Source organism: Enhydra lutris, unplaced genomic scaffold (genome assembly GCF_002288905.1).
Source record: "Enhydra lutris kenyoni isolate GAN:26980312 unplaced genomic scaffold, ASM228890v2 scaffoldscaffold52, whole genome shotgun sequence".
Classification (NCBI taxonomy): Eukaryota; Metazoa; Chordata; class Mammalia; order Carnivora; family Mustelidae; genus Enhydra; species Enhydra lutris.
In genome coordinates, this window is record NW_019154136.1 from 6,066,068 (window position 1) to 6,082,903 (window position 16,836).

General features: G+C 43.6%; 1 protein-coding gene across 1 annotated transcript in view; it reads left to right on the plus strand.

The window, feature by feature from the left end:
• Positions 1 to 16,836, plus strand: part of LOC111157136 (Rho GTPase activating protein 6) — a 253,856-nt gene that overhangs the window by 197,924 nt on the left and 39,096 nt on the right. Inside the window, 4 exon segments of the mRNA XM_022518387.1 lie at positions 1,300 to 1,371; positions 8,288 to 8,544; positions 10,634 to 10,829; positions 15,756 to 15,811. Of these exon segments, the coding sequence (XP_022374095.1) occupies positions 1,300 to 1,371; positions 8,288 to 8,544; positions 10,634 to 10,829; positions 15,756 to 15,811 (581 nt within the window).

Consider the following 16,836-nt stretch of genomic DNA (forward strand, 5'->3'; position numbering starts at 1 on the left):
ACGAACTGTGTCCATTTTGTGGGAGGAGAGGCATTCTTGCAATATTTCTTTGCTTTTTGAAAGAAGAGGGATTGACTGTGTCTGTTGATTATACCGTGATATCTTTTGCCTCCAAAAATCCCGAGAGAAGGAATTGGGAACATCTGCAGCCCCACTAGGATCCCGGGAATGCTCATTTCTGGTTAAGAACGTGCATGCTGTCTTTTTCTGATACCAGCATTTGGCTTTGAAATTTTATTGGGCTGAGTCTCCTTCTGGACTACAATTTTGAGTGTATCCTGTAAAAAAAAAATTCTAAATCCTCCTTTTAAACCCAAGTTTCCTTGCAGCATGGGCTGCATTTCCCCTACTTGACCTCGGTGCGGATTCCCGAGGTGTGCCTCCCACACGTTAGGTTGACGGTTGTGTAATCTTGAAACACAATTCTTGCCATGATGACTGGCAACGTTTTCTGATGACATCCCAGGAGTTTGATTGCAGCTGCCTACTGATATGAATGGTATCTTTATTATTTGGAGAGTTAGCCAGACATGCTACATACGTATGTTGCAAGTACAAGATGCTGGAAGGGGGTATATCCTTTACTTATTGTAGTGAAAACTTCGAAATGACCCAAATGTCCATTTAGTGGGGGAATGGTTAATAAAACTACAGTACAGCCACAGAGATCTACAGAGAAAGTAAATCTGAATTCATGCCTATGAGTCAGGGTCCCCATGAGGCATTTGATGTACAATGTTTCATTAAATCTCACAACAACCTCATGAGATTCCCATTTTATAGATGAGGATGCTGAGACTTGTCCCAAGTCACACAGTTAGTAAATGGTGCAGCAATAGTTAGATCTGACTTCTCTAGACTCCCAAATTCATCTCCTTATCCAGTTACACTCTACCAGCTTATAAATGTCAAAATCATATGTCCCGTTGATTTTCCTCTCGTGGAGATTTGATTCAAGATGACATTGGTTTGCATAAATATGAAAAATAGGAAGAGACCCATTTAATAGGAACAGCAGACATATCTAAGTGTCAACACTCAATTAATTCTGAAGGAGGTAAGTTTTCTCTACTTTCATGATTGAAACAAAATTTGAGAGCATACGTCAAGGTTCTCGTTGTGTGCACTATCCAAGTCAGGGATTTCTGTGTATTTTCAGAGCCATTATTCTGCCTAAAATGTCAAATTAGGAGCTAAGTAAGTGAGAAGTCATGCTTTTGCTCAAATGTAGGTATTGATGGTATAAGATACCACATGTATGCTTCTGTTTACGACTTTTCTTTCTTTTAATACTTACAGATGGACAGAAGAGAAAGAAATCTTTGCGAAAGAAACTGGATTCACTAGGAAAGGAGAAAAACAAAGACAGAGGTAAGGGACAGAATGAACTAGAGCCGAGGCATCTTCCGTGGAGCATAATGGTTGAATTTGGTGGAGTTTTTGAATTGCATAGATTTATGCAGTTCGACTCTATTATGCAAACTGGATTTCTACAATGGAATGTCATTAAAGCCTGTTTTGGTCTACTCTTTTGTGTTTGAGTGGCCCTGTACTGAATTGATGAATTCAATTGGTTTGAGCAAAGTGTGACTTGGGCCAAGTTTATGGTTCCAATTATGATGCTGGCCAATCAGCAGCGCATAAGAAGACCCTGGGTTGAGTAGCCATGGACAGCATCTCTAACGCTAACCAGCTGTCTGGCAAGGCCAGATCGTTAGGCAGGGCTAGTTGAATGAGAAAAAGTTTGGATTCGCCTACCATGGCTACTGGAAAGAAACAGTCTCATCTTCATGGGCTACAGGAGATGGGCCCTTCTCAGCATTTTTCTGTCCGATCACAGCATGCTTATTTTTTGCCCTATATGTTTTGGGAATTGTTGACTCTCTCCATACTGGTTTGTGTCCCCCTCTATGTCTATTTAGGGAACTGACACATTAGCCACTCTTTCAGAGGTATTTATGGTCATTTTAAACTAATATTCATTGAGCCTGCATAATGGGCACCTGGGCCCCATTAGCGCAGTACAACTCTCTGTGGCTTGTTGGTATGGTCCCATATGAAATGACTGCTGAGTGGTGTGGTTGTGTGAATGTATTTCCATTTTATGTGACATAATGAATGAGTGTTGAGTGAGCCGAGCCATATGTCTCACCTTGAAGTTCTTTTCTATAATGATTGAATTTCTGCTTGAAAAATGATGAAAGGCAGTCAAACCGAAGGTATAAAAATAAATGCACTATGGTCAGTACTGGACAAGACCTAGTCCACACCATTGATCCCCGACTCTGCACCCATGTCGTGAACTGTGCCTAAAGTGTCATGACATTTGGTTCTTTGGACTAAAAGGAGATAAAGAATTTGAAAGAATGGGAAGCCAACGTTTTACTTCCCTTAGAGCATGATTTCTCAACCTGGGTCTATTGACATTTTAGACCGGATAATTCTTTTTTAAAAAAAAATTATGTATTCATGAGAGAGAGAGAGAGAGAGAGAGAATGAGTGGGAAGAGGGGCAGAAGGAGAGGGAGAGAAAATCCTCAAGCAGATTCTCCACCGACCACAGAGCACCACGCAGGGCTCCATCCCAGGACCCCAAGATCATGACCTGAGTCAAAATCAAGAGTCAGCTGCTTGACTGACTGAGCCACCCAGGCACCCCCAGACTGGATAATTCTTTGTTATGGAGGCTGTCCTGTTCACCGTGTGAGACGGTTAGTGGCATCTCTGGCCGCTACCACTGGAGGCCAGTAGCACCGCACCCAACCAGAATATCTCCACACATTTCAAGTGTATGCCTCGGACTAGAGAAAGGGAGTTGAAAACGTGAATGATCCCTGCCTCTCGCTGCTGAATCTACTGCCGGAATGATCAAGGCAAAGGGCATTAGCTCTTGTCCAGCTACCTATCGCTGTGTGATTGATTGTATTCTAGTTCATCGGTCCGTATGTTCTTATCCTTCTTTGTAAATGAAAATTAGTAACCAGGGTAGCTTTTTTACATGAGACCCTTACTCGTCCTATTCCTGCCATCCATCACATTTACCTTGCTAGATTAGAGAAATTCTTAGTGTTTATTGAGAGGATTAAAGGAGCCACTTGGACTGGCATTAGTAATGTGTATCTTTGAAGTTGGTTTACTCTAGGATGATGTTACTGATCTGAGGACTGAATCCTCATAATGGAGACTTTTGGTGATTCTTCCGAACTGCCCATTTAGGCTAGACCAAGCAGAACGAGATGATTGAGTTCCCCCAGCAGAGAGAGATGCGTGTGTGCTTGCTTAGGTTACAAAACAACAGGAAGCAAGGATGTGAATGAGCAGAGAAGGGCGGGCCAGGGGAAGTGATTGACCAATGTGTACTGGGCCATTATACATTTTTCAGACCTTATTGTATTTACATATTACATAAGCTCAGGGAAAACTTGGAGGTGTTCTGGAAGGCTGTACAGGATGCTGGCTGGGAAAAAGGAAGGCAGGTTCTGGTGGTCCAGAGAAAAGACACATCGCCCAACCAACTAAATTAGAGAAAAATATCAGGCTTCGGGGCGCCTGGGTGGCTCAGTAGGTTAAGCCTCTGCCTTCAGCTCAGGTCATGATCTCAGGGTCCTGGGATCGAGCCTTGCATCAGGCTCTCTGCTCAGCGGGGAGCCTGCTTCCCCCATCTCTCTGCTTGCCTCTCTGCCTTACCTGTGATCTCTCTCTCTCTCTCTGTCAAATAAATAAATAAAATCTTTAAAAAAAATATATTGGGCTTCATGGCAAAAGAGGTGTTTTTTTTTTTTTTTCTTTTTCTCTTTTAAAGTAGCTCTGATGTTTAAAAAGATGTCCTGGGCTTAAGTGAAACATAATCACCGGGCATCTCTTCGGAACAGAGAGTCCTGTCTGTGCGCTCACATCCATTCCACGGCCACCCTGGGAAGCAAGGCAGGAGGGGTCAGCGTGCTGGTCTTGCCGAGCTGTAATGGTTCACATGATTTTCTTGCACTTGAACATTAACATTGGGGTTCCTAACAGCTGCACATGTGGAAAATGATAATCATTGGAGTCCAAAAGTAAAAGAAGGAAAACAGGAAGCTCTCAGTGACCTCTTGGGTTAGGTCATCTAAAAATAAGTAGGAGCAGCTTTTTAGAATCCAATTGGTCTCCCAATAAAGAGTGATTCATTAAGTGTTTGATATGCAGCTGGATTAATTGATTCAATCAGAATGAATCACGTCCTGTATTTTATTTAATTGCCTTGACATCAGACACAGCAAATCACGTGACACTCCCGTGTCCCCCCCCCCGCCACTTAAGCCAGTGCCCACATGACTCTTGAATTCCGAATGGAAACAAATTCAAGATGGATGCTGGGTGGGAAAACATATTTTCATCCAGAAGAGTTCCAAGCCCTTAATTTCTCTTAGTTAAATTACTTGGCAACCAAAAGCACTTTTTAAACTTCCAGAACTTCAGCAAATTTCTTTCATGGGTCCAAAAGAAATCACTTTTGGAGAAGCGATTTTAAAATAGCCACTTCATTCCAGTTCATGTGGTCCCTAGTCGGAGCGCAGGGGGATTAGGTTCCACTGCGGCATATGTCTGGGAGATAGGTCCCCACTTCACAGGACATTTCAGACTAATATATCTGCCATCTATTTATTGACATGAAACCTGGGATAATTCAGGTCTGGCACATTCCTTTAGGTGGAAATAGTATCATGCCATGTTTTATTGTTCCTCTGCATCCGAGTATGTTACTACACGCCAGCTATGACTTAGTGCTGGATAGGAATAGTTGATACAACCTTATTTTGCATCACATTAAATAGCAGGATACAAAGCGAATATCAGTTATCACTATGTAGAAATTCTCAAAGAGAATGTATCGAATGCTGTCTTTGGGTACTGTTAGTGGAGACGAGAGAATCCTGGGGAGTGAGATCCCAAGAGAGAATAGGAAGGGGCCACCTCACGCAGGACTGTGTGAGCCCCCCCACGGTGTTTGGTCTGTATGCTGAGAACGTTGAGACACCATCAAAGTGCCCTAAGGAGGGCGCCTCCTAGTGGTGTGTTTTAAGAGATCGCCACCCTGCAGTGTGGAACATGAACTTGTGGCGGGGGGGGGGGGGGGGGGTAGGAGGGGGGGGGGGGGGGTGCCTGGGTGGCTCAGTGGGTTAAAGCCTCTGCCTTCGGCTCAGGTCATGATCCCGGGGTCCTGGGATCAAGCCCCGCATCGGGCTCTCTGCTCAGCAGGGAGCCTGCTTCCTCCTCTCTCTCTCTCTCTGCCTGCCTCTCTGCCTACTTGTGATCTCTCTGTCAAATAAATAAATTAAATCTTTAAAAAAAAAAAAGAGTGGAGGGAGGAAGCCTGATTCTTGAGGTGAATCCCTTCTGGAGAGGACAAAGGCCAGGATGGGACCAAGGGAGTGAGTGGAAAAGGTGGCATGCAGGAGAAAAGTAAGGGAGAGGAGACGGTCAAGGTGATGGGAGATGGGGAATTAGATGGGCCATTTAGGTAGTCATCCAAGCTGCCAAGAGTGATGGTAGCTTGGGGGTCTGACTGCCGGTCAGTCAGTGCCAAGAGAAGAGAGCGATGGGCAGGAGACAAAGGAGCCTTGTGATAGCTGGTTTCTGTCACACGGTGGGAAGGTGCAGATCTAGAAATGGCAGTAGGGAGCAGAGGATGGCATGCCACCTCCTGACCCCGCCATTCACGGGCTGGGAGAGTGCACAGTTGCTGCTAATGAGTGCAGCAGGGGAAGCAGTCTCCTCGGTGAACACGTACTGTAGATCAGAACACGATACACACTGTCCCCAGCCCCAGAACACTGAGTCTTGGGAAATGTCCATCTGGTTTTAAAAACCTGTTATCAACTGTATTAGCCACTATCAACACGGAGTCTCCAGGGTTTTTTTCCCCCGAGAGAAGAGCTTTGAACCCACAGATAAGCATGTATGCCCAATGTTTTATTTACACATGAGGAAGGTTTTGCTAAATAGACTTGCAATGATTCCTCAGTTTCACAATAGCCACATTTTGAGAAGCAGTCACAGTCAAGGAATCCGGCCTAGAACTTTCCAGAGTCTAGACACTGCAGCACAAGTTTAGGGCATAGGGAGGCCTCCTTTCTGAAGCTTTTAAGGGTTCTCGAGAGAAAGCAACAAGAAACAAGTGACCACATCAAAACTCTAACCCCGAGAGAAACAGTAAACTCAGCTAGGAAAGAAAGCCCATTAGGGAAAAATAAAAATCTGTTAGCAGGTCATCTCTTGAGTGAGAATCAAAGAGAAAGAAAAGTCAGAAAGAACGACTTCATATGTCCCATCTATGTAATTTGTGTCAGTTATTCCCATTTGCAGGGAGAGTGGCAGATTTTGGGATGTTGAAAATGACAGGTAGCAAAGGACACCAGTTTTCTTCTTTTTTTCTAGGGATATTAGAAACTCTAAATGAGTGCAGTTGGTTTTCCTCACACGGCAAAACTGGCTAAGAGAAGAGTCAGTAGTCCCCATCTCCTATGACAACCCTGAAGTGAGCGTGCCTACGTGAGCAGACAAGTGTCACTCAATACATTTATCATTGTCCTTTCTGCTGTTGTCACCCACCCCCCACAGTTTTTGTGTGGTCCCCATAGCTGTCAGCCTTGGCACCCACATGTTTCTAGACTCTCCCCGGGTTTTCTGAAGCAAGACTCTGCTTATTCCCATACACAAGAAAGCACTGACTTACACCATACATCCGGGGGGGTGTGGCTCGTGGACTGCTATTCCAATTGTGCTAGTAGAGAAGATGGCCTTTTATCAATAGTGAGTATCAGATCTTGCTACGCCGTCTACACCGATCACTCAAAAACCTGCCGAAATTTTGGTTTGCGTTATTATTGTATGCCACCTAGTTTGTCGATCAAGAATGGTAAGCATCTTCTGAAAATCCCCAAATGCTGACGTTTTGATTTTTCACTTCAAAACAGACTGCATGTTTTGATGGAACCTGAGGTTCAGACTTCCTAAGTGCCATTTCTGCTTTTAACATAGACTTGGCCATTAACCCAGTGATGGTACCATGTTGCATGGACCAAGGAGGAAAGCCTTTTAAAGGCTCTTTCCACCTGATTTGAAGTTAGCCTTTTCTTTCCAAAGAACAAACCCTTAGAATTGTTTCCCCGTGATCATTCTGGGTCTATTCATAGGGTTATAAAAACAAGGGAGAAGCTAGACTCCCATATTCTGCTGCTAGATGTAATTTTGAGTCTAAAAGAAATAATGCATTGAATTTCATTATGAGTGCTTTTTGGCATAAATCTAAAATAATGCCCAAGAGGTGGCCGGCCCTAAGGATCAGTGTGCTTATTACAGTGTATGTGTATGAATGTGGAAACAAAGCAACTGTGTGTCCATCTCCAAATGAAGCAGTAGATTTCTGTGATAATGCTCCTTCCCCCAGATTGTCCTTACTGGAGGATTTAACGCATTGTATCTTGAGCCCTTCGCTGGTTCCTTAGTGAGGAGAGTCTATTGCACAGGACCCTGCAGAATGGCTTGAGTACATAGATCATGAGAGCGACAGCCCCAGCCCAGCAACTGGAGGCAGCCAGTGGGGACAACAAACACAGAGGGGAAAAGCAGACTTCCCCCGAGCTGCTTCCCTGCCTCTCGGGTCCTCACTCACGTATCTGGCTCTTTTACTGGGAACCCCAAAGTGTATCCACTTCACGAAACTTCAGTCTTTGCTCCATGCACCTGAGAGACACCTGTGTAATTCTTTACATATCTGACTCCCGCTGCCCCACACGCCCCTTGCTCTGGACCCTTCAGGAGCGAGCACTACACCTCTGGTGAGCTTTGCCCTCCCATCGTGGTAGCTGTTCTGTGAGTCCCTGTGGACTAAGCAGATGTACCTAGACCTCTCACACCTTGTAAATTCTGGGGCCTCTTGAGACACATAAACCCAAGACTAACGGTTTGTAAAATGGTATCCTTGTGAGGATAAAGCATCGTGTACATTCTGTCAAAAGTGTCACATTTCTCCATTCAGTTCTTTACTTTAAGACATACTTGAGATATGTGGAGGGAAAACTAGTGGCCTAGATTTCTGAAAACCCATGTTCTTTACCCATACTGGCCTCCTTGACAGTAATAGAAACTTGGGCCGCTCTGATACACGCCAAAGTCCTCCCTGTATTTGACTGAAGAATCAGTCCTTCAGGAAACAGTCATTTGAATGCGGCTGCGCTTGGGTCTGCAGCGTGGGTGCGAGCCTTCCCTGGCCCAGCCACGTCTGAAAGTGTTTTGTTTTTTGATTCCAGAATTCATCCCGCAGGCATTTGGAATGCCCTTATCCCAAGTCATTGCAAACGACCGGGCCTATAAACTCAAGCAGGACTCGCAGAGGGACGAGCAGAAGGATGCGTCTGATTTTGTGGCTTCCCTCCTCCCGTTTGGAAATAAAAGACAAAACAAAGAACTCTCAAGCAGTAACTCATCTCTCAGCTCCACCTCGGAAACACCAAATGAGTCAACGTCCCCGAACACCCCAGAACCGGCTCCTCGGGCCAGGAGGAGGGTGAGTTGGCCAGGACTTTCTCTGACACTACTGCTGAAACAACCGAAGCATTACTAGGTTATTCTCTGAGTCTTTCCGCTCTTGTGAAAACTGGAAAGGGAGCCCAGGGATCTGTCCACGACCCCATGCGGGACAGCGTGCCCTGGGCCATGTGGCATGTGACACAGCCCCAGAGCCTTTTCCTGACCACTCTCAGAGCTGCTGGGTTCCCCTCCTTGGATCCCCATGTGTGTGCCCTGTGATGTCCTAAACATTCTAGAGCATCACTGTTGATTGTGCTGTAGCGTAATCTTCTGTCATTCTACGACTTGCCCTAGAGACTCTACGGGTTGGGGGCGGGGCCAGGTGGTTCGTTAGTCTCTTCATCTCTAATCCAAGAACCACGCCTGGCCCCCCAGCGACCTGACTACCAGTCTTCATAAGCAAGAATATTTCTTTTTAATCAATGGAACTTTTTTCCCCCCACAAGAAACCTACATATATATCGTGTATCATCTATCATCTATCTGATATAGCATATCATATATCATATATATATATATAGAGAGAGAGAGAGAGAGGGCGCATATGTCCTCTTTCTTTCTTTCTTTCTTTCTTCCTTTTTTAAATTTACATCCTCTTTCAAATCAATTCTGTAACAGAATCAATTTCTTGTTTCAGGTTTCCTGTTTCAATCCAGGAAAGCTGAGTTCTCAGACAAACTGGTTGGTGATGGGCTGAGTCGGTTGAGAAGCATCTCTAAAATTTCCCAGGTCCCTGGGAGATCTTCTCTCCTTCTCCTCTTGCCCGGAGACCCCCCCCAGATCTTTGCCGCCTCTAACCACTCACTACTGCTCTAGTCAAAATCCCAAACGCTTCCCACTTAAAATCCACACTCAAGACATCTCCAAGATAAAGGGGTACCTGAGCCACTGCTCTTTTTCAAGGCGTTGGCTATGTTTAAAAGCGGAGAAGTGCCGACTTCCCAGGGTATTTAAATGGACGTGACGGAACTGTTCTACAGTCCTGTCATCGTTTGCGTGTCATAAAGCCATAACACCCAGACTCCACGTGTGCACTTTCTGGGAATCAGGGGCCCAGGCAGCGGGCCTCCCAGATGCCCTCCCCTCTGTCCAGGCCTTGCTAAGACATGGGCAGTGGACCCCTTCCTCTCCGCTTCATCAGCCGGTTGACGGGGGTGGTGGCTGTGCAGACATGGCTGGTGCCCTGCTCCCCTCCACTCGGCCTTTACCCGTCCCAGGACACCAGAGCCCTCCTTCCACCTGCCAGCACCTTGCCCCTGCCAAGGGCTTTCTCCGACGGTCAGAGGCACCAACCCATGCAGGTGATAGGCTGCAAGGGCCGAGACATTGAATGTCACCTCCCCGCCCCGACCAGAGTTGCTCTTAATCAGTGACTCTTGAGGCTTGTGGTTTAAATAGCCCAGCACCCTTGCTCCTGACCACAGTTGGCTCTGAGCTCCTTGACCCACACTGTCTCCCAGAGGTGCCGGGGGCTTGGGCATGAGCTGCATACAGGCTCATCATAGACTGGGTGACGCTCTCCATCCGCTGCCCTCCCTCCCCTTTCTCGACCCCCTACCCCCTAGAGCTGTCTCCTAGGACCACGTCCCTGATCAAGTTCTTGGTGCCAGTTCTGGGGGGAAGCCCAGCTAGGGCTGTTCCATGGAATCCAATGTTAAAAATCTACTTCCCCGAGTCCCAGTTGAGATGTTTGGTTTTTATTCACGAGGCTTCTCTGACTTTACCTCATTCATCAAGCATGTGATCTTTTTCTTGTTTCAAGAAACGAAGTGGTTGGGTCAAAATACAACAACGCAACAGCCGCCCTCTCCCGTCTTCCATTTGGCGAATGTTGTTTGTGGAAATTGTAACTGCCATTCCCTTACCCTGTTGTGGTAGTTTCCTGACTTCTTCGAGAGGTGTTTGCCGCGTTCCTTTTACGGAACGAACAGCATGATTCAATGAAGAGGCGTGGTTTCAGGGGGATGCGCAGTCCTGGGCAAAAGCGTTACCGGCTGGCATGCGAGGGAACTTGCTCTTGTTTTCTCCATCCGCGCCCTTCATTCATGCCTCTGTGTGGTTTGCAGGGCGCAATGTCAGTGGACTCTATCACAGATCTTGATGACAATCAGTCGCGACTGCTAGAAGCTTTGCAACTGTCCTTGCCTGCGGAGGCTCAGAGTAAAAAAGAAAAAGCCAGAGATAAGAAACTCAGTCTGAATCCCATTTACAGACAGGTCCCCAGGCTGGTGGACAGCTGCTGTCAGCATCTTGAAAAACATGGTAAGCAGATTTGTCTGTCGGTGATGGAGTATGAGAGATTCTCGGTTATTCAAGCTTCGTGGATGTAAGCACCCAGTTCAATGCTTTGTTCATCTGCTCAGACTCTGGGCTGAAATTTCCTTTGTGAAGAAAGTTTACAGATCTGACTGTTGGCTTTAGAGAGAGTACTGGGCTATACATGATTATGGGAGAAAAAAATCAACTTGATGGTGTTCAGGCCACCCAGCACCCAAGGGTCCTCAGACGTGAGCCTGGAGGCCAAGATCTATTGGGCTGGGTCTGTCCCCAAGCCTCTCGTCAAACACAGCCCAGCCACTTTTATCTTTTTTTATGCATTGATGCTGCTAGCAAGGCTTCCTTTAAAAAAAAAAATAAGAATCTAGCTACTTAAAAAAAAAAAGATTTACAAACCATTCTTTGAGTAGAAAATGCATGGTTTCTGACAACAATTTTCTATATTGCTCTTTGCATTTTTGTGGAAAGGTGTTCACTTCAAACTTCTTCACAATGACCCTTTGGCAACTCTATACCAATTAATATGTGACTTAAAAATATACTTCTTTAAAAAATTTTTCTGAAGTGTAGACGTATTGGCTGATCAAACTGCTATTTCCATAACCTGAGTGTGTTTCCTGTAGTGTTAGCATGTATTTTATGGACACGAGAAAAGTTAATTGCTTTTTTACTATAAAATAATACGTTCATTGTAATCAAGAGAAAAAGAAACAGAAAAGCAAAGAAAATTCTGAGGCTATCATGGAGACATAACTACTATTAATATTCTCATCTCAGTTTTCCTCGTGTAAGTGGGACTTCGTAAAAAATGATTAAGGAGATACCTAATTGTCTTAATCACTAGATAACATGTAGATGACTTAACAAAATGAGTACATATTGAAGCTTTATTTGTCTACACAAAATGTTTTTAAAGATTTGTTTGAGAAAGAGAGAGAGCACAGTGTGGGGAGGGTGAGAGGGAGAGGGAGAGAAACCCAAGCAGATTCTTGCTGAGCCTGGAGCCCGACGTGGGCGGAAACCAAGAGTCAGATGCTCAACCGACTGTGATACCCAGGCGCCCCTCTGTACAAAATTTTTATATGTACCTGTGTGTATGTGTGTATCTATCTATCTCTGCTCCTAGGAAAGCACACTGGGAGTCAAGGAAAATGCCTTCGTATTTTGAATTCCCAACATGTATCATGATTAATATAATGTAGGTGTTCAATAAATATTACTTGCACAGAATTATTTTCTAAAATAGCTTAACAACGAAAGTGTTCAGTACCATGAATATGTAAATTCAGCCTAAATTCCACCGTGAGGCAGAAAAAGAGACTCATGCTTTTACAATTATAGTTTTTCTCCATAAAGAATATAGAGAGTGAATTGTAAGCAGTTAGAAGAGTCCTAAGCGAGAAAATTCTGCTCCAGTCCTGCAAAAATCCGTTGCCGGGCTGAGTAACTCTTTACGTGAAAGAAAACTTGATATGTCTTTCTATTTTCTTTTTCAAAATGAATTTTCATGAATTATAATTTGTAAAATAGAATTTCCTTGAAGCTTACTAAGAAACTGGACAGTTCTTTCTTATTTTGGCATGGTTAACATGCAATGTAGGACCTAAAAGAAAGAATATTATCCTGTCAAGGACCTGATTCTGCTCCTGGTTTCCATGGTCTTTAGCTCCAGAAAAATACAAGACATATTCAAATGTAAACAGATATTCATCCTGGTTACTTGAAACCAATGCAAAAAAAGCAAGCCTCAAAAACAATTCTCTCATAAGACTTTATTTGCCCATGTGGGAAATGGGTAAGACAGAGTCATAGTCACTGTATCCTTATAATCATTTGTCAGAGATCTTTTCATTCCCTCCACAACTGGTCTTGGACAGTTAAATTGACTCTTCTCTGTGTCTGTGTATAACACCCTTCCCTACTTATATTTCACCCAGATGCTTTCTGTACTATTAGCTCAAAATTCCTTAAGCATCCTCTATTTCCCAGAAGCACAAATTAAAAAAAACAAAAAAACACCACCACCACCACCACCACCACCAACAACAACAACAACACTACCACCAACCACCACCACCAACACCACCACCAAGAACAACAAAACCAGACAATACAATGGAGGCTCAAGCCCTATTACGTTTCTGGGATTGGGGCTGATTTTAGGGTGGGGCATCCTGCTTATTCTGCCTGCCTGCTTTATTTGAATTCCCTAAGCTTGAGACCCAGGTGCTCCGGGGTCATGTTTCCATTCCAGTTTCTGCTGAAAAGGAGGGAAAGATGATCATGTCAATTTCTGGGACAGGCCACTCAAAGTCACGTTCCTTTGCCAGGTCAGTGCCTTTTTGGATGTACGCCTGTTTTTATCAATGACTGTCTTAAGTCAAGGTTACTAAATGCCTAGACTGTATCTCCTCTTTGAGGAAAATCACCATATAGCTCGTGGGAGAGAATGGCATTGGCCTTCTGATGGCTGTCAGTTGCTCTCCCTAGAAACAAGCAAACAAGATATATTTCAAAAACTTGAAACAGATTCTAACCAACTGAGATATATAGGAATTATAGCACTTGATCACCAACTCGTTATTTTTTCAATTACAGTCATTTTTGCTGAGCGAAAAAGTAATCTAATTGAGGAAAATAATGTCATCAAAATGGGCATTTCTGAAGGCTGGAGAGATTCAGCCGAATGAACAGTCCTGCCTGTGTAGAAAATGCCCTTATGCTATTTCACTTCTGTAGAAAATTCAACTCTCCGGAAACCATCAAAAAACTAAGAAAAAAATGCAGCCAAAATTAAAATTGCTAACACCTGCTATTATATTAAAGTTTTCTCTCTTGTGCAAAGGAGGCTCATTCCATTCAGTCAGGGTCTGTTTCTCTCTCTATAAGAGATGCCAGATATGATTTGAAGAACTCTATATGCATTAATTAATTGAATCCTTGCATAACTCTTCAGACGGATACTCACTGTGCTCCCTTTGCAGGTGAAAAAGTATAATTCTGGAGTGACTCTAAATAGCTCGATTATCCTGTTCACAAGCTCCCATCGAGGTAGAAGCAATAGATTAGGCTAGGGGTTGGCCTCACTTGTGAGGAAGACAGACTGAGAGCAGCAACAAGGAAGGTATGGAAGGCTTTTGGAAAATAGATGCAGGGGCGCCTGGGTGGCTCAGTGGGTTAAGCCTCTGCCTTCTGCTCAGGTCATGATCTCAGGGTCCTGGGATTGAGCCCCGCATCGGGCTCTCTGCTCAGCAGGGAGCCTGCTTCCCCTTCTCTCTCTGCCTGCCTCTACCCCTACTTGTGATCTCTTTCTCTGTCAAATAAATAAATAGAATCTTAAGAAAAAAAAAAGAAAAGAAAATAGATGCAGAGCAAAATCCTACCCAAGGGCAGTCACCAACAAGTGATTATGCAAATCAGCAAGAATTAGCCTCTCAAATTATTCCGGAAGTTCAGGATACCATTTGTAAGCTATAGAACTGATAAACAGGGTTTATGGATTTATAATTATATTTATAAATGAGTTTGTAATAATAGATACTAATCCTTTCTAACTAAAAAGCCCTGGAAATCCAGCCAAAAAGGGATTATACTTAATACATAAAGTGGCAAGACCATAAAATACATATACAAAAAGATACCTATTTCCTATGTAAGAGCAGTAATCAGTTATATACTCTAATCATAAAATAATTCATTCATATTAATATCAAAAACATACCCAGAGTATCTATAAGAAGCAGCAAGGAACTTCTATAAAGAAAACTGTAAAGTTCTACCAAGAAATCTAAAACATGACTTAAACAAATTAAGATGTTGACTTTGGTTCTGGATGAAAAGGAATAATGTTATAAAGATTGTAATTCTTTCCAATTTAATGATATGTTGTACTACTCCGAACTCTTTCAGTGGCAAGAGAGAGGAACCCATATAAAATTAGATTAAGGAAAGCACCCCCCCAAAGATCCTATTTACAAACTGGAAGTCTCAGTATTTTATCGAGATTGAGACACAGCTGGAGCCAGGATTCAAATGATGGTAGGAGAGCATGAGTCTGTCCGCTGGCTTTCCTCTCAGGCCAGCTCTCTCCACGTGGCTACAGAATGTCCATGGGCGGCTCCAAACCAGCATCACCCTCGTAACTGATTATCCCAAATGAAGAGAAAATGAGCCACCAGTGAAAAAATCAATGTAGGTGATGACCATCGGTGATGATGTTTAATGGCTTGCGCAGGAAAAGGAGAGCTGCTCAGACATTCCGTGTCCCGCCACAGGAAGGAAGTACATAATACTTCTTAGGAAGTGTTCTGCTGCCCCCTCCCCCCGCCCCAGAATCAAACCTGAATCAGAGAAAACTCTGGCTCAACTATGTAAAAAGAAAAAATACACACACATACAGACATACATGGAGAAAAGACTGAATAGAAATAAAACAGAATATTAAGAGTGGTTATTTCTGCATCAGGTATTTTTAAAAACATTCTCTTTTACATTTTTCTGCATTTTATAGATTTTAATATGTACTTGTTTTAATTCTAACCAGTGAAACAATAAATGTCTATTTTTAACATCGATAAAGAACTAAGACTTCATATAAAATGCGTGTTTAAGTAATGAATCTGAATGATGAAGAAAACGGTAATTTTTTCATATGGGGAAGATATGGAAATACATAGTATCATAGGAAAAGTTTTTCATCAAAAACGTTTAACATGATGGGTCCCTGGTGTTTAGAGGGCCAAGCTTCAGTTACCTGCAGAGGCTACTGGGGGGTAACTAAGCAAGCACTCGTGCACACTGTTGTGATGTTGCTGTTCCGCATGTTGCTGGCATTCTATTCTATGTCCACGGTGATTTCCTCCAATTTCAAGCCACAAAACAGGACTGTTGACTTTGTTTTCTTCTTTGCAGGCCTCCAGACGGTGGGGATATTCCGAGTTGGAAGCTCAAAAAAGAGAGTGAGACAGGTAAGTGAAAAGCGAAGACTGTCTTCGACGTTTCTTGACTTTCAATTGAATTACCTTGCGCGAAGCTCTAGCTTCTGCAAATTCATTTCAGAGTAGCTCTTCTGGATCCTCCCACCAATTACAGGATAATCGACTCCCAAGAGGTAAAAGGCAGCAACTCAGAAGCTCAGAAAAGTTGTGATGGAGTTAGGATCAGACCTTTGAAATCAAAATGTTTGGATGTGTTCATGGTGTGTCCAGCCAAACAAAGATAATTTATAAACATCTTATTGAAACTGTAAAAGCAGGAGATTCAGAGAGCACCTAATTAGGAAGGGATAATAAATAGAAGACAATTGTCTAGCACTTGTTTTTACTAAAACATAATGAAATGATGCCCTTGACATTCCCTTCATATAAGATGCTGTATTTATAATTTTACTTTCTCAAAAAGAAATCATTCTTATTACATTTCCGTGGAACCACTGGCACCCCCCCGCCCCCAACTCATTGTACACGCGGGGACCGTGCCCTTTGCTCCTTCGGCATTGTACAACATTCCCGCGGCAGAATTTTGATGCTAGACCTTCAGGAATAGGTTCCTGTGAGCGGGCAGGTAATTGTGCTCATGAGGGCTTCACAAAAGGCAAACCGCCCTTTGAAAAAAGAATTCGTTTGTTGGCTAAAAGAAAATTAAAACGTGACGTTTCCTCCATTGGTCCCAACAGACCAGTAAGCAGTAAGGAACACAGCAACTCAAAAGTGAAGCCAAATGAAAATAATTTTTAGCTGATAAAGCTGAAGGAATAATTGTTCATAGTATTGAAACTAACTGAAATCAACACCCCCTGATACTTCTTTTTTGTCAAGATAAAAGGGGCTTCCAAAAGGAGTCCTTTTTCTGTTTATTTGGTGGGTGCCTTTATTTGTAATAGCCACACAAGGGACTACAGAACATACAACACTTTGCCACAGGGCTTGCAAGAAGGAAGGTAGCATGATAACATTCTGGGGCCCTCTCGCCTGGGCAGAGCAGCAGAATATTT